The sequence below is a fragment of the Cyprinodon tularosa genome, unplaced genomic scaffold, assembly GCF_016077235.1.
Source record: "Cyprinodon tularosa strain WSP-4 unplaced genomic scaffold, ASM1607723v1 ctg257, whole genome shotgun sequence".
NCBI lineage: Eukaryota > Metazoa > Chordata > Actinopteri > Cyprinodontiformes > Cyprinodontidae > Cyprinodon > Cyprinodon tularosa.
The window spans coordinates 889,397-912,519 of NW_024038953.1; the positions used below are offsets into that span (position 1 = coordinate 889,397).

At 38.2% G+C, this 23,123-nt stretch overlaps 1 protein-coding gene across 2 annotated transcripts in view; it reads left to right on the forward strand.

Annotated features, from left to right (window-relative positions):
* LOC119785743 (cytochrome P450 2G1) overlaps positions 1-22,762 on the forward strand; it is a 43,737-nt gene extending 20,975 nt beyond the window's left edge. For both annotated transcript variants that reach the window (XM_038288514.1, XM_038288513.1), the window contains 7 exons: positions 8,709-8,858; positions 13,475-13,635; positions 20,551-20,727; positions 21,363-21,504; positions 21,586-21,773; positions 22,318-22,459; positions 22,553-22,762. In XM_038288514.1, coding sequence (XP_038144442.1) covers positions 8,709-8,858; positions 13,475-13,635; positions 20,551-20,727; positions 21,363-21,504; positions 21,586-21,773; positions 22,318-22,459; positions 22,553-22,734 — 1,142 coding nt within the window. In that variant the 3' untranslated portion in view covers positions 22,735-22,762. The remainder of the gene's footprint in view (positions 1-8,708; positions 8,859-13,474; positions 13,636-20,550; positions 20,728-21,362; positions 21,505-21,585; positions 21,774-22,317; positions 22,460-22,552) is intronic.
* Positions 22,763-23,123: the final 361 nt, after the last annotated feature.

Below are 23,123 nucleotides of genomic sequence, written 5' to 3' on the forward strand. Positions count from 1 at the left end.
CTTGGCACCTGCACACAGTGCCAAAGCTACCAGTACCTGGTTGAAGGACCATGGTATCCCTGTTCTTAATTGGCCAGCAAACTCTCCTGACCTTAACCCCATAGAAAATCTATGGGGTATTGTGAAGAAGAAGATGCAATACACCAGACCCAACAATTCAGAAGAGCTAAAAGCCACTATTAGAGCAACCTGGGCTATCATAACACCTGAGCAGTGCCACAGACTGATCGACTCCATGCCACGCCGCATTGCTGCAGTAATACAGGCCAAAGGAGGCCCAACTAAATACTGAGTGCTGTACATGCTCATACTTTTCATGTTCATACTTTTCAGTTGGCCAACATTTCTATAAATCCTTTGTTTTTATTGGTCTTCAGTAATATTCTAATTTTCTGATATAATGAATTTGAGATTTTCATTTGTTGTCATTTGTAATCATCAAAATTAAACAAAATAAACATCTGAAATATATGAGTTTGTATGTAATGTATGAATATAATATACAAGTTTCACTTTTTAAATGGAATTACTGAAATCAATCTACTTTTTCATGATATTCTAATTTTATGACCAGCACCTGTATGTTGCCATGGTTAACATCAATTAGTGGGTCATTTTCAGGAACCGGATTTTGAGCGATTGAGGGATATTTTTACTCCTAAACAAACCTTCGTCCCGGCCAAACGATAAAAGATATCGACAAAATTGCTTCAATGTGATTGGTAGGAAGATAAATTTCCACAAGGCTCATGTTTGTACATCGTACGGTTTGCGAACAGGTACTGTTTGACATTTACAATTCTGTTTTTATAGTGCATTTTTAAGTGCATACAGGTTGATCCAGCTTTGAGGTAATGTCCTTAAAACAGTCAAAATTTGGCTCAGTATTGTGTGCTGCCCCCATGTGCCTATATTTCCTCCTACAATGCCTGGGCATGGTCCTGATGAGGTGGCAGATGGTCACCTGAGTAATCTGCTCCCACACCTGGAGTAAAGCCTCCGTCAACTCCTGGTTAGTCTGTGGTGCAACGTGAAGTTGGTGGATGGATTGAGACATGATGTCCCAGATGCGCTTAATCGGATTCAGGTCTGGGGAATGGGAGGGCTAGTTCTTTGCTTTAATGCCTTTGTCTTGCAGGAACTGCTAGTACACTCCAGCCACATGATGTCAGACATTGTCCTATATAAAGAAGAACCCAGGGCTAACGACACCAGGTCTCACAACGGGTCTGAGGATCTCATCTCGGGACATAATGGCCTAACCCTAATGGCTACCCCTGGCAAGGGCTGTGCGGCCCTCCAGAGAAACGCCACCCCACATTACTGAACCACTGCCAAACCAGTCATGTTGAAGGATGTTGCAGGCAGAAAATTGCTCTGCATGTCTGTCGCATGTGCCCAGGGTGAACCTGCTTCAATCTGTGAAGAGCAAAGGGCCTCAGTGGCGAATTTGCCAATCCTGGTGTTCTTTGTCAAGTGTTCTGCACGGTGTTGGGCTGTGAGCACAACCTCCATCTATGGATGTCGGGCTCTCACACCATTTTAATGGAGTCAGTATCTAACCATTTGTGCAGACACATGCACATTTGTGGACTGCTGGAGGTAATTTTGCAGGGCTCTGTTGGGCAACAACCCAGCAGCAGGCTGGCTTGTTACTCAGTCATTCGAGTCGGGTGTATTGCACCAAGGATGGAGCTAAAAGGAATCGTTACAAATTAAGGAAACCTGGGAAGCAGCAAAGATATATGGTAAGGTCCATAGCTTTGGCTTTAGAAAGGTAAAAAAAAAAGTACCAACAAGAGAAAAGGAGCCCTAGGGAGGTGAGAAGCATACAACACATTCTTAACACTTTGGCAAAGAGGGACTGGCAGTAGACTCCTTAAAAAAAACCCTCCTTGATATTGCATTGAGGAACACCTGTAAATATTGGCCACCTGTGATTTTCCAACTCCACCTAGAGGAGAAAACTAGAAGCAGCAGGAAGAAATGGAGACAGAATGTTCATTCAATTTGTATTTATCTGACAGTGTTTATTATTCTCCCACTAAATGAAAAAAGTAAGACTTCATTATTTTCTAGAGACTATTAATAATAGCAGGTGAAATGCAGGTACAGATTTATTTAATGAAGTTTTCTTGATTAAATTATTTTAATGCTGTGATATACTGCTTGAATATTACTTGTTTTGTTTTTTCTATTCTTTCTTTTCCCAGCCTGATTTGCCAATATAGCTCTGGGAATAGATCTAAAGCTAGATGATAGCCCAACAAATGTGCTCTTCTGTTTAAAAAGTGATGTCTTGTACCCTTCCTTTCTTCAGTTTATAATCATGAGGCAAAGGTGCCAAAAACATCTTATGGTCAATCTATACTGATCAACGTAAATCAACAGGAAGAAAAATGCACAAAACATCTATATTTTCCAAATGAATCACTGAAAACTGACCAGATTTTCATTATGGTCCTTGCTGTTAAATCTATGCACATATATATATATATATATATACAGCATATATTAATGCTGTTTAAATGTATGTATGTTCGACATACTATATACATCAACTGGCTTGAGCACTGTACTTGTCATGATTCTGCCCTTTCTGGACGTTTTGGTTCTGGAGTTTTCACCTTGAAAAAGTATTCAACTATTTATCCCAGTTAAATAAAAGCAGATCGATGGATTTCACTCAGTCAGCACTTTATTTTTATATCTTTGCAAGGAGAGAACAGTTCATCATACGGCCCTTATGGCACAGTAATCTGCCCTGTTCTGACTAGACAGAGTTTGTCTCCCCTACTTATGTTATTTAAAAAAAACTGAGAAGGTTGTGTCAGAGTAAAAATAAATTATACGCACTTTAACAAACCTGGAGAAACTATTTGGCTTGTTGTGGGAATAAGTATGTTTTGTCTAAAATCACCTCTCAGACATTTTCTCAGCCTTGCAGGTGAAACAAAAGAGTAAAAACATTTTTCACTGGATAAATAGCATAACTAAATATATAAAACCACATGTTTTTTCTAAGTTATTAGTTTCATTTCCATTTAGTGTCCAAGTTCTTTTCTAGTTATTATTAAGCACTGTTGTATTTCTCGTTTACTCTCTGTTGCCCCCCTGTGCCATTCTCCTTTCCCCCAGCTCCCTTCTAGATCCTTTTGTCCACACCTGCTCCCAGTCATTTGATTAGTCCATTCATTGTTCCGTTTGGCACATTGACTCCTCCTCTACAGTTACTGTTTGCTGGATTCTCTTCATTCCATCATTCCTTAGGTTTATTCCTCCCTTTTGTCTCCTAGTTTTTGGGACCAGATGTTCTTGTTGATTGGTTCTGGATCATTGCTTCTGTGTTTTTACTTCTTCATTAAATTGAGCAAGAAATCATCTCTGCCTCTTCAGCTCTGCATTTGGGTCATCAACAAGTTTCCACTAACCTTGACAGTTCTTTATGTTTAGAAAATACTCCTAACTGCAGAGACAAACTCTCCCCTATCAAACATAAACACTTATTCATAAAAGAACATTCTGTATTAGTCATCTTTATTTGTAGTATATTGTTGTGAATGCTGCATATTTTAATTCAGCTTTTTGTCAATATACCAGCATGAAAATGTACAGTAAAACTAGGAAATTCCACATGATATCCTTTCTGCCCCTATCAGGCTTAGAGGAGAACCGCTTGTTCCAGGATTATTAAATGAAATCCCAAACGGAACAGCAAATCCCCTGGTTAAGTGTGGTCACAGGAGTAGGGCTGGGTACCGAACTTCGGTTCTTTTATGGTACGGACCGAAATGCTTCGGTTCTACAGAGTATCGAAACATGCCTCATCTTTCGGTACCAAGTTTCGGTGATTGGCTGTAACACTTAACGTGATTGCGTCATCCAGGGAAATACACAGGTGGTCACGCCTACAGCCAGGGTTAATGTGTATCTGTTGTGAACTGGTTGCGAGCGTCGTGGAACCCCTTTAAAATGCCCCCCCGGTCAAAAGTGCGGCTTCACTTTATTAAGACTGATGCTAATAGTGCGCAATGCAATAAATCGTGCACGGAAATAATTTAAGAGCAGAAAGTCGCTCGGTGTTTGACTGCAAGAAGAGCGGACCGCAGCCGGCACGACCATCCTCCCCTCAGCAGCCCGTGGGCAGAGCAAAGCCAGAGCGGAGTGAATAATGCGAGACACTCTTGGAGAATGCTGCTTTCAAACTGGACGCAGCAGGAGCAGCAAAATCACATCTGATGCTTCCTTTTTTGCTGCTTGTACCAGCTTCTGACGCGCGGCTGAAGAAGCTTTGCTGCTCTGGCTGCGCGGTGCAAAAGTGTGTCTGACGCGCGTTGGGCGGAGCTACTCTATCCTTTCTTTGCCTTGCAGCTATATTTGCTGTGATCAGTGGGAATAAAGTAGTTTTATTATGTTTTTAAGTGGGAAAATCCACCTGAAAACTATATCAGTGCAGTCAGTTCATCCTGCCTTCCAATATTTCTGTCGGAGCCGCTCAGACCCCCACATACCAGCGGTGCGCTGTCAGTAGGATCCCATTCAACGGGCTTGTTTGTCAGACATGGTAGTTTTTCTAAAGGAAAACTGCTAAGTAAAAAGGTCCTCATGAATATTAGACACTGAATTTTTTTTTTATGTAAGAGGAAAAATGTAAATGGAAAAACAGAGCTTAAAATAAAAATCAAGATTTGTACTTTTTTATGTTGTGTAATTTTCTTTTTTTCCGAATTGATATTATAAAACTGGTATCGAAAAAAGTATCGTTCAGGAACCGGTATCGAAGTGAAGGTATCGGTATTGGTACCGGAACCGAAAATTTTTGAACAATGCCCTAGACAGGAGTGGCAAATGATTGGCCTCTAGATCCGTCTCTCGGGAGTACTACAGTAAATAGTTACAGTTGCACTGCTATTTGTTTCCCAGTATTGCACTCCTACCAATGTTGTGCCAGTTCATTATTTCTTTTCATTTATTGACTTATTATGTTCCTTCATTCATAAAAATAATACAAAAAAACCTGTGCAGAGAAATGAAATCATGAATGAAACAAAAGGAGCAAAAAAAAATGTAAAAACAAATAATAACATGTCAGCTACAAACAATATAAACTTAAAAAACTTGAACACTTCAGTGATGTCATTGACATACAAAAGAAAAAGTAAAGGTAAGAGGACCGAACCTTGTGATACTCCCCAACTGATGTGGTGTAAAGCAGATTTTACATTATTACTTCTACTAATTGTTTTCTGTCCTTCAGGTAACTTTTTACCCACTCATATGCCACTTCTCTAATTCCACATTTATTAAAAAGAACAAGCTCAAAGTTCATTTCACACAGACGAAAATGAACAAGCTTACATTAATAGCTCACTTTTTCAAGAAATTAACTAAGTGCACAAACCTATAAAAGAACCAGTTTAAGTTTGGTAAATTAAGCCACAATCCTTTACAATAGAGCCTCATATTTCATATTTAAATGTTTGATTATAATATATGGAGAGAAATGGAAAATACTTGATGCAGTCAAGGTATACTGCACATGCAGTGAAGCCCTTATTTAGCCAAATTACACAGAACTTCAGAAAATTACAGGTACATTCAGTTTCTGCTAAAGGATCTGGATCCAAGAGGATTTCTTATTTTCCTCATTCAGTTGCAGATATGTCCCAAGATAGCTTGGATGCTTTAACTCAATATATTGCTTAAAGTTTAAGTGGGCTTGGCTGACGTACGTGGCTGACGTACTTGTTAAGTCCTGGTGGGCACAGTTTGCACAAAAACGTTAGTTTGTTCTGCGTGAGTCCTCCTTTGTTAGTTCTTAAAACTCTGCAAAGCGCTCTGCAAAACTGGCATCAGAAATACCTGAAGATGAGTTTAAATTACGCAGTACTAGACATGCCATCGCTGTCATGCCGTTGGCCATAATAAGTGCTGTAAAAGCTAACATTATCCAATGAAAAGTGTTATTATCAATTGAACACGAATGTGAACTGTGTGTGTCGCTCATTCTCCTCAGAATGAAAGTCGCTCTCGTACACATTCATACTAAAAAACTGATCCATTCAGTTCACTCTTTACTAAAAATATGAACGCATGGAGTAAACAGTGTTCATTGAACACATTCATGCATAACACTGAGCCTTACAGAATCTGTCACATGTAGGCCACCTGGGATATTAAGGCAATAAGGCCCTATGACAAAAGTTCACCTAGGGCACAAAAATATCTACATATGTCTGCCACTGCACAGTGGAGCACAGTAGTAAGCAGCCAAGCAGCCCTAAAAAAACTAACTAGAAGGCTGCACAGCACGATATGAACGTTCTATTTGACAGAATCTTTATCAGTATTCCAATGTTGTAGGTGTTGTTTAAATTCTTCCCATGCCACAGAAACAACAATAGCTTGGTAAAATATTGAATTCCAAACTTACCAAACAATATTTATAAGGAGCCACATCTATAAAGTGTTTATTAACAATACTCTTGTCGATGTGTTATTTATTTTACTGGGTAGAAATTATCCACTAACTCAAATAGACTTTTAACCTGATGTGGGAAGAAGAACCTTTACCCACAGTTGACACACAGTTTATGCACGCCTTTTACTCTAGACTGTTTTTTTTCCTGTTCAATCTTGATCAAGCTGCAGTGCAAACAAATTGACAAATGATAAGAGAGGAGTGAGGATGCAGCAGATTAGTGCATAAGAGGGGAAAGTTGTTTTAGAACCTGAATAAATAATCCGGACAGATTTTTACACATTTTTCATAATCAGAGGAGAAATTAGCAAGTAGTAGAAAAACGCTTAGAAACAGTCCCCAAATCAGTTTTTGTTCTTTGAGGTGTCACAACAACAGTCCGAAAGCAGCATAAACCCACTTCCCTCACAGAATACAAAAGAGATATTAACTGGCAGATACTACTAATTAACTATCCACTATTTAGAAGCTTAATTTATTTCTATCTATATAGTATATAGCATATATAACACATAATATACACACAGATTACACCCCATAGATACAAAAGAAACTGTTGAAAATTACATTCATTCAATCTACTGTAACAGGAATAAAGTATTAGCAAATTTCCTCCAAGAAACACTAAGTGTATATATGCACTACGTTTGTATCTATAAACAACCGATTGTCAAATTGACCTAAAAGGGCATGGAAGCTCAGAAATGTATTAACTCCTACATCATCAATGATAATAATCCTAACGCACTCCTCATAAGAGCAAAAATTATATGATAGTGCACTTAAAATGAAATTATCCTTATCATGTCTCTATATTATATGTCACTAAGACCATTTTATTACTGCATAATATATATCACATTAAGTATTTCTTTCATGTGTAAACCGCATTTTCATAAACATATGCTGGTGAAGTTTCTCAGTCATCCATTTCATAGTCATTCTGAGGTCATTCCCTAGTCATTGAATTGAGAAAGCTTCCTGGATGGGAAGTGAAATGTCTTCAAACTTGAAAACACAGTCCAGTAGATTGTTTTTAAATTTTCTTTTTTTTTGGAATTTCATAAATATATAACTTTATATAAGTATGTGAACATTACACTAAAAAATATGTGCAATATAATAGACTGATATATTTAAACAACATGAAAAGAAAATGCTGAAAGTTATACACATAGAACATTTCATTGTCAGTAGTACTGGAGTTGCCACTTATGTCTTATCTCATATCAAGATTTCAGTCATATATTCAAATCAATTTAGCAAGGTACTTTACTTTGTTTTTCTTTTTTTATTATTTACAGATGACATTCTGATTCTGGGTTTTCTTTTACCACTTATTAAAACAAAAGTTTCTCAAAGCTTCAAACATTTGCCTGTTAATTTGTGATTGAGAAATGCTGTTTGTTGTCTGGTAGGCTGAACCTTTCACCGTGTTTCTTTTGGCAAAAATCTTGAACAGGTTTTTCCTCATAATTAGGTGAAGGTCCGCTCTCAGATCACATGGAGCCTGCTCCGCCTCTTTCAGGTCTCTGTTAAATATAAACAACTGCCCTGATGAAAGAACCAATCAGTGTGAGCCAGAGAGTTCAGAGAGCACTGCAGAGAAGAGGGAAACCTGTATACAGTGAAGAACATGGAGTTTTATACAACGCTTCTCCTGGCAGGGCTAATAGGTCTGATCTGGTTCTTTTCTGTTAAAAACCAGCAGAGCTACCGTTTACCACCTGGACCAAATCCACTGCCTCTAATAGGAAACCTGCCACAAATAGACAAGAATGCACCTTTTAAAACCTTTCTGGATGTGAGTTGGTGAATACCATACATGTTGTATTGTTGTTGCAAATTGCAATTATTCTGAGGGAAGTTCAATGTTTTGATGACTTCACACATAAGAAATTAAAATGAATTTACCTTATTTTTCCTTTCATTTGCAAAAATCCAAAAGTTTTAGAAGATCGTTTGTTTTTACCTTTAGCTCAGTAAGACCTACGGTCCTGTGATGACCCTCTACCTGGGGTGGCAGCGGGTGGTTGTTCTGGTAGGATATGATACAGTGAAAGAAGCCTTGGTGGACCAGGCAGACGACTTCACAGGCAGAGCACCTGTGCCATTTTTGTACAAAGCCACCAAAGGATTTGGTAAGCAATCAAATGTGACCTTTCTTATGGTGTTAATGTCTAAAAACTCCAGTTTGCCTTTTCAAATGCACATTTCTGTTCGACAGGTATTGGTATCAGTAACGGGGAACGCTGGCGTCAGCTGCGGCGCTTTACTCTGACAACTTTACGAGATTTTGGGATGGGACGTAAAGGGATGGAGGAGTGGATCCAGGAGGAAAGCAAACATCTTAGGGCTCAAATACGCAAGTACAAAGGTCTGCTATCCAAATTTTTTTTAAAATAATGTCTTCTGAGGGGGAAAAAAAAGCACATATGGACGTATTATTTCAGCTGTTATATAGTGTTTATGACACACAGTCCTACTAACTGTGTGTTAGAACAATAGATGAAAGAGTGATTCGAGCACTAATCATGATCAAACAGTTAATTCTGCACATACATGGAATAAATTCACCACAACTTCAGTTCAAAATATAAGTTTATTAACAAAAAATCATCAAACATATTTAAGTTGAACACTCTCAACTAAGACTAGTAAAACTCAACTAAACTAAACTACTATGTACAAAGAGGAAGGGGAGAACATGGTTGAAAAACATATTACAGTCTAAGATGGATTTTTGTGTTTGAATTTGGGATGTGATCAAATTAGCTTTTCACTAATTTCAAAGAAATTGGAATGTTTTCAGACAAATTCACAATGCAAATCCATGAGGTGAATACAACATTATTTGGCCAAATAAAGTTTTATTGAATGATTTGCTTAATCAAGAACCAAAAATCTTTAGTCAAATGATTCTTTACCTTCCTTGTAATAGGTAGCAGCGAATAGACAGTAGAATTCCACTAAATGACTCTTGGTCATACTTGGTAACGGAAATGTAATGAGCATTGGAAGAACACGTGAACACTAATGTTATATCAGTGTTTAAACCCTTAGTGAATAAAGCTTCTCCAAGCTTAAGTGGCAGCTCAACACATATTCCTGTAGCATAGCGTAGCAAGCAGTCCATTCTTTAGCATCAATTAGCAATGTCTTTACTCAGCAGTAAACACACGATATGATTTACATCATCAAAAGACATGTTTGTCTGTCCCAAATTATGCCAGACCTGAGGGGCTGCAGAAGTCCCCAAGCTGTGATTCACCAAAACTGCGTGTTCTCCTCTGGTCATCCTGTCAAGATGAAATATGGACACTGGTTCCCAATGTCCAAAAAGTATGATCATGGCATATGGCACAACATACTGAAAAGAATTCACTGAAGTTAAATGATCAATTTCCTAAAAGAGTTAAAATGATTCATTGTAGTAAGCAAATACTCTTTAGGAAAAAAAACAGGTACAGGCAGGACTATTGCAGTATGTAAATGTCCCTGCTTGGATATGAAAATGTCACTCAGAGATCGAGGTCCCCTCTTGGCAATTTATTTAAAAATGATTAAAAATCAAATCTTCAGTCATATTATGGTAATAGAGCTTTAAAGTACATTTTATTTTGGGTTTTTGCTTTTTCAATAAACTAGAAACTAAAGTCCCCTCTTGGCAGGATAGGCTGACAGTGTGTATCTGATGTACCTCTCCGAAATTGTAGGTGACCGCAGACTTGCAGACAGTGCAGGAGAGCATGAGAGAGGAGGCAGCAGCTGGCCGGTCTGCTGGAAAATTATAGAAAGATGGTTTATCTCCCTCATAGGCAGGACAACTGCAGCCAAGAGTAACACAAGGCTTTGGTTTTGACCTACACTGGAAAAATGATCTAGAAACAAGCAAAACTTTCTAAAATTAACAGTATTTATCCTTAGATTGAGAAGGTAAATTAGATAGTTTTCAAATCGAATAAGCATTTGTACTTTTAAAAAAGCCTGGTTCTGCTTAGATCCAGTTCCAACCAGGTTATTTAAGTAGGTATTCCCTGTGATCTCCTCCTCTATTTTAAATGTGATGAATCTATCTCTGTTACAGGGATATGTACCAAAGGCTTTTAAGGTTGCTGTAATTAAACCTTTGCTTAAGAAACTGTCTCTTGATCCAGATGACTTGGTCAATTATAGACCTATATCCAATCTTCCTTTCTTATCCAAAATTCTTGAGAAAGTAGTTGCCAAACAAGTTTGCGATCACTTACACCTTAATGAAATTTTTGAAGAGTTTCAGTCTGGCTTTAGAGCTCATCATAGCACTGAAACAGCTCTGGTGAAAGTCACTAATGATATTTTCATGGCCTCAGATAATGGACTTGTATCTGTGCTCGTCCTGTTAGATCTCAGTGATGCATTTGATACAGTTGACCATAATATTCTTTTAGAAAGACTTGAATATTTTGTTGGAATTAAAGGAACAACAATAGACTGGTTTAGATCTTATCTAACTGATCAATTTCAGTTTGTTCATATTAATGACAAATCTTCCTCAAGCTCAAAGGTTATCTGTGGAGTACCACAGGGATCAGCACTAGGACCAATTCTCTTTATATGCTCCCAATCAGTAGAGTTATTAGACATCATGGGATTAATTTTCACTGTTATGCTGATGATACTCAGTTATATCTGTCTATAAATCCAGATGAAGCTAACCCATAACATAGATTACAGGCATGTCTTGAAGACATAAAAACCTGGATGACTCTTAACTTTCTGCTTCTAAATGCAGACAAAACAAAAGTTATAGTCTTTGGACCAGAGTCTTTGAAAAATAAGCTGATTAGTCAGTCAGATTATTTCAGATAATAAAGTAAAAAATCTTGGTGTTGTTTTGGAACAGGATCTGTCATTTAAATCCCATATCAAAGAGGTTTCTAGAATTTCCTTCTTTCATCTGTGGAAAATTGCAAAAATTAGAAATATCCTGTCCAGGGGTGATGCTGAGAAACTAGTCTATGCATTTGTTACTTCAAGGCTGAACTATTGCAATTCTTTACTTAACTTTTTCCCCAATTTTAGTTATTTTAATTTTAATTAGATTATCATGATTTACTCCTTTGGGAATCTTTGCTAATTTATTAGATTTTGGTCATGGGCAAGACACTGTCTGGATGGAGTAAAGGGTGGGCAACAGTAGAGAAGCTGCAGAGATGTATGTTAAACTACAACTCTGCTTCCTGGTCTGCACCCTGGGTGGTCAGGGTTTTGGAGGACTAATAAATTTGGCCAGATTCCTAGAAAGAAAATTTACACCATCCAAAGTGGGATGGATGCTGTCTCTCCGAATCAGACCAGGCTTTCCCCAAAAGGATTGCCAATTATTAAAGAGGAATGCCGTTTTTTTTAACATTTGGCCCTTGATTTTACGTTATTACTGTCATGATGGGTTTCAGAAAAGCCCAGTATGCAGAACACCACGGAAGCAGATGAAAAGTTTAACAAGTTTATTTGAACATAAGCACATGGAATTAACACAGGAACTGGTTCAGGCCTGGGAGCAGGTTCACTGGAGTCTGTGAGAATGATAGTTCAGTTAGCTTGGAGGCAGATGAATTTGGATTTGAGAGTTTCAGATTTATACCTTGTGGAGTCCGGGTTTTGGCTTTGAGAGAGGAACTGTTGGGTCAAGAGACTGTTTAGTTCAGCAGAGTTCAGTAACCGCTTCAGCGTCTTGCTTCTAGCGTGAGAGCAGACCTTGGCTTTGGGTTTCCAGCTCTTAGTCCAGAGCAGCATGGGAATCCAGAGAAGAGTCTTCAGGTTTGGCTCAGAGGGCAGGCTCGGCAGGTTAAGCTCATCCAGAGCTTACAAGGGAAACAGGATTCCTGTAAGCAGAGACAAAGAGGGATTAGAATCCAACCAGGAGACAGAAGCAACGAAGGTTCTCAGAAGAAGCTAGGCTCAGGTGCTAACCAAACTGGATAAACACTGCGGCGTTGAGGCAAGGTCTGAAGGCCGGTTATATACTGCAGGATCCTCTGATGATGAGATGCGCCTCAGGTGTGTCGAAGGCTCAGCTCAGGAGGATCCACGGCAAACTCTGCTGGAGAAAGGTGGAACTTCTCCAGATCCCAACAATTACATCATGTTCTACTCACCCATATGAGTTTTGTGTCAGTTGGAGAATTCTGAAGATATTCCATTCGGTTATAACGTCTTTCTATGAGCAATCGACTTGAAGGCACAAACTAAACTGTTCATAATTATTCTTTATGGTATGCCAGCATTCATAACATGTAGGCGAATCATTGTCCCCCAGACATCTGCAGTTATATTTTTTATATTTATATCTTTTAAAAACAAAGTGACGCTGTACGACGCTGTAGTTAAATAAAGGCTTTGAACTTTCCGCCTGTCTATCTCACCTTGAATATTGGGTCCCATATTCTGAGTCATTTCATAGCTACCAAATCAATGGCTTACATTCTTATGGATATTACTTGTCAAACAATGCAGTGATATTCAGCTTATTATTAAAATTGATTGAAAAGTTTTTTATCAGAGGAATCAAAGGCATTTAGCCTTTGACCTGCAGCAATACCTAATAATAAGGATGCATGTGAGGAAAGGAATAAAAAACTACCCTTTTTCAAGAACAAACCTCCAATAAAACACAGCTTGGTGTGAAATTTTGCCATGACTGATTGTTGATTTTAAGAAGACAGAGTATAGATGCAAAAATAAAAAAAAGATAATTTATTCCAATCCTGTTCCAATCAGTTGTTATCATTAAAATGCCTTATGTTTTCAGAAAAGTGTCCAGAGCTCTAGTCCAGAACCTGTGTGACATTTGGAGCTTTAAAACCGATTTTAACACCCACAAGACACCAAGCTTGAGCAAAAAGTTACCACATTTTACTTTTTAGCCTTCTTGAAAAGTTTCTTCTTTTCACTCTAAAAACAAAGTTTGTGAAAGAAGTCTGTTGGGTTTCTTTCTGTTTTTGCCTCCAGGTAAACCTTTTGACCCCACGATCCTTCTTAGTCGCACGGTGTCAAACGTAATCTGCTGCCTGGTGTTTGGACAGCGCTTCAGTTATGAAGACAAGCAGTTTCAGAACCTTCTCAGTTCTATATCTAAGTTCATCAGGTTTAACAGCAGCCCTTCGGGTATGGTAAGTCTGAGGTATTCCTTTAAATGTATTTTGGAACCTGTATTACAAGATATATGTTACAAAAGTGTTTGTTTTTAAAATTATACACAACCTTTTCAAAAATACCTGCTGAAAGGTCTAGACCAGGGGGTAACCAATTAGAAATCAGTGAGGTCCAATAAAGAAAATCATCATCCAGTAAAGGTCTGGAGACGTTTTAAATTATAATCTATTACTTTAAGCAAAATTTAACACTAAAATAAAATAAGGTTTTTATGCCTCCGTCTTATACATTGAATTAAAAAAAAAAGAAAAAACGAAGGAAAATGTTTCCATTTTAAAATCTAAATGTTTTTTGAAGTAGAGAACAACAATCGTTCAGTTTGGTATATAGACAATTTGCTGATTCACATCTTTTATAAAACACCTCAACTGACCGTTTTTTGTTTTTGTTTTTTTCATTTTGCTGGCTTAATGAGAGCAGTGGGCTTTATGCTGCCCTGCAAGGCTTTCAACCTGGGTTTGAATGGCAACAAAGCAACTCTTAAGCACAAATCAAGGTCCTCATTCGTGAGCCTGGATCCATATTTATTTTTGATTCTGTTCATGGTGGAGAATCCTGCTTCACAGCAGCAGGTTGAGCCAAACATACTCTAAATGTGCAGGGTCATCTTTGAGCACGCCATTTCACTTTTCTTTCACCAGTTCACCGCGGTTCTTCCAGCAATCCACACTTTCTCGGCTTTCTTTTTCTTATAGTCTTCACCTTCTTTCTCACCACCTGGCTTGCTAAAGGTTTGCCTGCTATCTAAAAGTGGCTAGCAGTAGTAACTTAGACTGACACAGCTCATTGGCTAATTTGTATCACATGTAGCCTGGTTAAAAAAATTAAAGCATTAAAAAGTTAAGCTGGTATCACAAGTGTCCACTGTAATTTGTTGGAGAAAATTTTAATTAAATTTCAGTAGTTTTTTGGTACGAGTATCCCAGTGATCAGATCCTAGCCCACTCTACCATGCCCCAGATTCTGATTATTATCTGATTGTTAGGACTTTTCCACTGCCCTGTTAAGTAGGAAGGGGCACCAAAACATTGATTGGAACCTGGACTAATATTTCCGTTCTTCCAGAAGCATTTGTAGATATTGGAACTATCGTCTTTATAGAATAATAATGCAGAAGCATCCACAGGGATTGTGTGTAGCCGTGTGTGTGTGTAAACTTCACGAGTTTCGCATAAAGGTCAGCTGAGGTGCAGTTTTTGTGTGCCACATAGATGCATTTGGAGAGAATACCCCTGGGTATGGGGCTCTGTTGCTGATGTGTCCTATGCTCCCCATTCTCACCTGCTCACTAGCTGTCAGTCAGGAAGCTGGTTTTCCACCAGCAGTCCAAGCTCCACAGTTTCAATACCAGTGTTCCTAAACTACAAGTTTAAGCAGTATTTTACATCCGTTGTAACAAAAGGCAAATCTTTACTCTGATATGAGCTTAATTGTCAGAAACAAAGTCTTTAAACACATGACTTGAAGCAGCACTAAGTTGGTAAATTATGCACTTATATTTGGATACTCCAGTTTGATCCATCCATTACACTCTCCTTTTTTTATACTGAAATGACTTGTGTTGTATACTGTTATTGTTTACTTTTATAACTAAAATTTTACCCTAATGCTGAGGCCGTTGAAGCTTGTTAATGTGCAAAAATATTAGGCTCTAAAATTTTGTTGGTGTTATTGCTATTTTACAATTAGCATTAACCATAGTAGTAATTAAGTAATAAATATATACACTATATTGCCAAAAGTATTGTGCTACCTAATATTTGATTGGGCCAAAATCGTATTGGTGAGGACCCAAAGCTGCAATATCCATATCATATAGTCAAATGTTGTGTCAGGGAAATCCTTAGATTTAGTTTTTTTTTTTTTTATGATATATTTGTCAATGTATGGGCAAAAAAAAAAAATTATGAATATTTTACTTTTTGTATCAACTTCCATTAAAAAAAAAGGAAAATAAACAAAGATTTTTACTTTGTGTGAACCTTTTTAGCAAATGTGAAGCATTTGGAGACATGAAACCTGCTCCTGTCAAATTGTCTGCCCTGTCTTCTGGTTAAACAAAAGGGATCCAATAACTTAGAGAGAGTATCGGCTCTTACAGCCGTTTTTTCTAACCCAATCTAACTTAAATCTGTCAAAACATTTAACAGATAACTCACAATTATTTTTTATTATTTTAAATTCTATACATTTATGCCACACAAGAAAAAAACACCAAATTTCCTTTAACTGCTGTTTACTGTGGTCTTGTATCTTGCTTTACACCACATGTACACCGTAGAACTGATTAAACATATAGAGCATAAACACAATATTAATTTACTTGCAACAAAATATACAAGTGTGTTATTTCTGTTATTTCAGAAATGTAATAAAATAGCAGAAACTTAATTAAACTTAGCAAATTAAATAGTAAAAAAAAAAATTGAATCTTATCTGGTTGAAGACAAAAAGGAGTAGCTTAAGGATAGAAATTGACATTTTGAATATGTGAAATTAGTATTAAAGTGTGAAATCATATGTGGAAATGTCAAGACGTAAAAAAAAAAAAAATTGAAATGAATTAAAATGTGTCAGTTGATCAGCATAGAGAAAACAGTGTCACCCTTAGAAGCTTCAACAATCCACAAACCTAAGTGCAAGACTGACCTTGAGAAGCAGAGGAAGGACAGAGAAGCTTATGGAAAGAGAGATAATAACACTTAAAGCTACAGTGTGTAATTTTCAGCGACATCTAACGTCCAGACTGCAGACCGCAGCAACATGAACATCTCCCCCCCACCGCTTCTCCCCCCCAACAGTACGGCGAGCGTTACGGGACCAGGGCCAGGCGAGGGAGGGGTGCCAGCGGGGTGACTAGAGCAGAGGAGGAAAGGCTTGAAGATCTCCAAAGGAGCCGGAGAGAAGTAACCGAGGTATATATCCAGAAAATTATTTTACAGAAAATTACTGAATAATGATTCAGGCCCTAGCTGCACGCCCTCGCCCTCTCCCTCTTCCTCGCCCTCTTCCTCTCCCTCTCCCTCGCCTGGCCCTGGCTGCACGCCCACCCCGGCCTCTCTGCCCTCTTCCTCTCCCTCTTCCTCGCCTTGTAACCCCTCGTGCCACAAACAAGACTTGGACTCTGTAAACGGGGAATATATATTCTTCCAGCGAACACAATATCGCTGTTAAACTAATGACTACAATTACTTCGTCTGTTTATATCACCATGCAAAGCAGCTCACCAAAACGTCACAACGACGTAGAAAAAATAACGGGTATATTTATTATCTTAAGCGTGTGAAACGTCAGGGACGTTGCTGAAGAAGTATACTGGAGAGTAACAGCATCATCACGCAGCATGTTATTGTTTTAGACAGGTCTGAGCATCCTGTACTCCAAAAACTGCAGTGATATTAGACAATTGTGTGTGTAGGATTAATTACCTGTCCAAGAGAAAACTGGCAACTTGAGCGTCACTTTGAAAACCTTTTTCCTCCATCAGTGACTTCCATCGTGTAAATGCCGTGCCAATGTTGATCCGTGTTTTTTGCCGTTTCTTGTCACGCTTGCGTTTATTCTCGTCGTGTTTCCGCTTCTTAGATGACGGGGGTTCGGTGTCCGCCGCTTTTCGTTGTGATACAGAGTAGGCATGATCCTCCATTCGTCTGATGTTTGGCCACACAGTGCCAAACAGTTTGCAAAGTCACTCACGCCTGCCGCCTTGTTCACCTTTCTTGTTACTGAAGCGCAGTATACCTGCTTCTTCTTCTTCTTCGGTTTCAGGAAGACTAAACGCTTCTCAGGCATAATACTGCCATCTACTGTTCAGTACCGTCTCAGTTAATCTCTCTCAACTTGCCGTAGTTATTTTCGAGCGTAATGGGAGATCTCGCAATCGCTAGTTTGTTGCCTCTGCGCTTGCCGTAGCGCAAAGATGTCTGCCTCCATGGCTGCGAGACCCGCTCCTATGTAATTATAAATAACGAATTCTAAGGCAACGCAAATATTACGGTTAAAAGGCTGAGCTCATAGGTGATGATAAATAACATAGTTATGTATAATATATTAAATTTCTGACTTTATATCCCTGTAATTATTACACACTGTAGCTTTAAGGACATGAATTTATCAAAAAACTATTTCCAAAGAATTCTTGAGGTATTGAAAATCAGATACATTTTAACCAATAAAAGATTTAATAAGCAAAGGGAGAGATATATCATGGAGGCAAATTTCATGAAAGGTTGAACAATGTGTTCCTTGTTAAAGGGCCTCCTGGAGCTGCACCAGCTGCAGTTTCAAGTCTCCCCTTACTCTCCCTGCTTAATAAGTGGGAAAGTTATTGCTAAACAAATGGTCATGGCTCTGGCATAATACATCGTATCAATGTCATTCTGGCACCGTTTAATTCAGATCAGACAGGGGAACAAAGCTGTAGGGCTTTTTTTTTTATCAAAATGTTTTTGAAAAGACACAGCACTGTGTGAAAAAGAGGGAAATTTTGGAAACTTAAAAAAAGGGCAAAAGATGGTGTTGAACTAGGGTTAATAAATAAATTTTAAAAAATAGATAGAGTAATAAGTTTTATACCATAGGAATCAGAGGGCTTTGATAAACAATTATACCAAATTTTATGTTGCTACACAATATTATATGGACGTGGTGATGATTTAAAAAATAGCTTTGTTTTGAAAAATGTCAGCCTGAGGCTTTTTTTCACAGAATGACAATATGGATGCCCTGAACAAAACAGTTCCATTGTCAAACCGTGAAGGACAATGAAAAAAATTTCTTCAAAAGGAGAATTGGAAAGGGCTGACAGTGATCAGTATTAAGTCTTAAATCTGTTCATGAAATGGGTAAGGAGAAGCAACGACTTCAATACAACTGTTGTTTAGCTGTTTGAAGCCTGGCTCCACTGCCTTTACTGAATGGAGGAATTAATGCTGAACAAATGCTTATACACTATATTGCCAAAAGTATTTGCTCACCTGCCTTGACTCACATATGAGCTTAAGTGACATCCCGTTCCTAATCCATAGGGTTCAATATGACGTCGGTCCACCCTTTGCAGCTAGAACAGCTTCAACTCTTCTGGGAAGGCTGTCCACAAGGTTTAGGAGTGTGTTTATGGGAATTTTTGACCATTCTTCCAGAAGCGCATTTGTGAGGTCGCACACTGATGTTGGACGAGAAGGCCTGGCTCTCAGTCTCCGCTCTAATTCATCCCAAAGGTGTTCTATCGGGTTGAGGTCAGGACTCTGTGCAGGCCAGTCAAGTTCATCCACACCAGACTCTGTCATCCATGTCTTTATGGACCTTGCTTTGTGCACTGGTGCACAGTCATGTTGGAAGAGGAAGGGGCCAGCTCCAAACTGTTCCCACAAAGTTGGGAGCATGGAATTGTCCAAAATGTCTTGGTATGCTGAAGCATTCAGAGTTCCTTTCACTGGAACTAAGGGGCCAAGCCCAGCTCCTGAAAAACAACCCCACACCATAATCCCCCCTCCAACAAACTTTACACTTGGCACAATGCAGTCAGACAAGTACCGTTCTCCTGGCAACCGCCAAACCCAGACCCATCCATCAGATTGCCAGATGGAGAAGCGCGATTCGTCACTCCAGAGAACGCGTCTCCACTGCTCTAGAGTCCAGTGGCGGCGTGCTTTACACCACCGCATCCGACGCTTTGCATTGCACTTGGTGATGTATGGCTTGGATGCAGCTGCTCGACCATGGAAACCCATTCCATGAAGCTCTCTGCGCACTGTTCTTGAGCTAATCTGAAGGCCACATGAAGTTTGGAGGTCTGTAGTGATTGACTCTGCAGAAAGTTGGCGACCTCTTCGCACTATGCGCGTCAGCATCCGCTGACCCCGCTCCGTCAGTTTACGTGGCCTACCACTTCGTGGCTGAGTTGCTGTCGTTCCCAAACACTTCCATTTTCTTATAATACAGCTGACAGTTGACTGTGGAATATTTAGGAGCGAGGAAATTTCACGACTGGATTTGTTGCACAGGTGGCATCCTATCACAGTTCCACGCTGGAATTCACTGAGCTCCTGAGAGCGACCCATTCTTTCACAAATGTTTGTAAAAACAGTCTGCATGCCTAGGTGCTTGAATTTATACACCTGTGGCCATGGAAGTGATTGGAACACCTGATTCCAATAATTTGGATGGGTGAGCAAATACTTTTGGCAATATAGTGTATATACAATATTGCAGTTTTAATGTTAATTGACCCCCCCCCCCATGCTCCCCCATTAAGTTGGTGTATATTGGTGCACAATGTATACTTATTTTATTAATTAATGTTTATAACTAACATTCAGTAATTTAACTCACAATTGTAATTACACTTGTGATAAAAGGATTATTCTAAACATTTATAGATATTAAAGATAATAAAAACTAACTGTATAGTTATTATGCGTAGAGACTAATTGTTTTTAGAATGAAGCAACTGCATCAGCTCAGTTATTGCAGGAAATAACTTGTTTATGGAGCTAGCTATGTTTTTAAGTAATATGGTCAACACTTCCTGATTGGTCTTAGCTCTTTGTAGCTCTTTTTGCAAACTAGGATTTTAACTAAAAGATGCAAACCTTTGTTACAATAAATTTTACTGGACAATAGAGTTTTGTTTTAGTTCATCGAGATTGGCAGTTATCAATGCTAAGAACACTGAATACTTTAACAAAATAGAAAAAAGAGCTTAACAAAATATCAGTGAATAATTAGCAGATTTTTGCAATAAAATTACTATTTACACCTTAGAGTCATGGGTGTCTTTCATATTTTATATTTTTAACAATTTCACAGTTTCAGAACCAGTATGGTAGCATATTATGTTCTGGGAAACAACTATGTTGTTTTTCGTGCAGCTGTACAACATCTTCCCTTCGGTCATGGAAAGGCTTCCTGGACCGCATCAGACTGTCTTCGCTGGGATTGATCAGATCAGAGATTTCATCAAGATCAAAATCCAAGAGCATAAAGAGACGCTGGATCCCAGCTCACCGAGAGACTATATTGACTGCTTCCTTATCCGAGCTCATCAGGTTGGTGCATTTTTCTTGTTTTAATTAATCAGTTTACCAAAAATGAACTGAATCTTTTTGCTTTTAAGACCTTTTTGCTTTCTCTATAAATCAAAAGAGCAATTAGGAGAAAATAAAGCAAAGGGAATATTGGAATTTTTTATTTTCTTTTTGCGTGTCTCTCTATACATGATGTTTGTTCTATGATTAGAGCATATGATTTCAGCTTAGACACTCATACGAAATTAAGCAAATACTCAGCTATAATTTGACATGCTTAACCTTTACTTTGGTAGATATACAGTTCTTAATCACAGAATAATAGAACATGTAAGTTATCAATTTTCAAAATATGTTTGTAACTGGTTCACAGTATGCACCTGATTTTGCATGATAAATTGGTCAGAATTTAGATCCAGTTCATTCAAATAACCCTAATAAGATGTTTGACAGCTTTTTGTATTGTTGCTAAATAATCAATAGTAAGCTTTTATTTTAGTTTTTTTTCTTTTGATTCAAGTAATTTAGATACAGACTAACCTAACTTTTTTCTGTTTTTATTTAAAATCTACACTTACAACAAATCTCAGAACTGCAAACATATAATCCATGTTAAGATATATTTTATCTTTGAAATCTCCATTTTTCTTATTCAGGAGAAAGATAATCCATCTACTGAGTTCCACTATGATAACCTGTTATCTACAGTGCTGAATTTGTTCGGAGCAGGAACAGAGACCACCAGCTCCACCATCAGATATGCTCTCAGTGTGCTGATGAAACACAAGGATATACAGGGTGTGTAAACACTTTGTTAGTAAAGCTGCCTTTGATAGCTTTAAAGTTTAGCAGGCATCAATTTTGCTTCACTTTCTTCAGAAAAAATGCAAAAGGAGATTAACACTGTGATTGGCAGAGATCGGTGTCCCAGCATGGAGGACAGGAAATCTCTCCCGTTCACAGATGCCGTCATTCATGAGGTTCAGCGTTTTCTGGACATCGTCCCCTTCAGTCTACCTCATTACGCCCTAGAGGACATTTCATTTAGGGGTTATGTCATCCCCAAGGTACTCCTAAACGATACATAACCAAGTAAAATATCTTCAAACATGTCAAGAGGGTCTCAGAAAAATGTGTTTGTAAAGAGACGGTCAATATTTAGGGAGACAATCCATGCATTAAAATGTTTTTCACAAGCAACAATATGTAGACAAAGAAGAGACAGAACAAGAAGAGGAAGCTGCTTTATTTTCTTTAGACAGGATGCAAAAAACATCATTTGGCAGCGTCTCTTCTTTTCAGAGTCAATGCCAGTAAGATATAGTTAGTATACATACCCAGCCATCACAGATAATATTGACTGATTTACTTTCCAAGATTTCTGCGAATTGTTCTTGAGTCTAGGACAACATCTCTTTTTCTAAACTGTTTTTTTTTATAAACTTACCAAGATAAACAGTCAGAGTTAATGGCATTTATATTTCAGTACAAAGAACCTCAGACTGATTAACCTTTAGTTTTTCTTCAGTATCTGGTTGTATTGCTCTAGGCAACCTCACTATTCTTGAGTACTGCCTGTTGTTTCGTTTCTAAAAACTTGTGTCTTTGCAGGGAACATCAATTATACCTTTTCTGCACTCAGTCCTTAAAGATGAGAAGCAATGGGCGACTCCCTTCTCCTTCAATCCTCAGCACTTTCTAGACCAAAATGGAAAATTTCAAAAACTCCCAGCATTCCTTCCTTTTTCAGCAGGTAAAGGCATCACCGCACAGATGATAAACAATCAGATAGCTATCTGATGTCACTCTAAAGCCATTTTATACTTATATGTGTGTCTGTTCACAGGTAAAAGATCCTGTGTTGGAGAATCTCTGGCTCGTATGGAGCTCTTTATCTTCTTGGTGACGCTCCTGCAGGACTTCAGATTTTCCTGTCCTGGAGGTCCAGACAGTATTGACCTCATTCCAGAATACAGCACCTTTGCCAATGTGCCTCGTTCTTATGATATTATTGCAACACCTCTTTGAAAGGGAAAAGATTTGAGAGTAAAGCCTGTGGATACAGAAAATTTAACAAGGGTTTGTTCTTTATTCTCATGTAATACAGTTATGCTGTTGTTTACAGTAATCTAATTGAATTAATTCAAAACAAAGTTCCCCTCTAAATTAGTGAAAATCCCAAATTCTTCCAGATAAACTTTGGTTTTCAAACACAAAATCCATCTTAAACGGTAATATGGCTTTTGTTATAGTCTTGGTTCTGTTGTGTTTTCTTTTGTGTATTCTGTTTTAACTCGTTCCGTATTTTTTAGTTTTTGTGGTTTCATTCTTATTTTGTTGTGTTTTCTGGTTATTTTCAGTTCTCAGGTTTTTATTTGTTGCCCTCTGCTGCCCTCTTGAGTTTCCTTTTTTTTCCC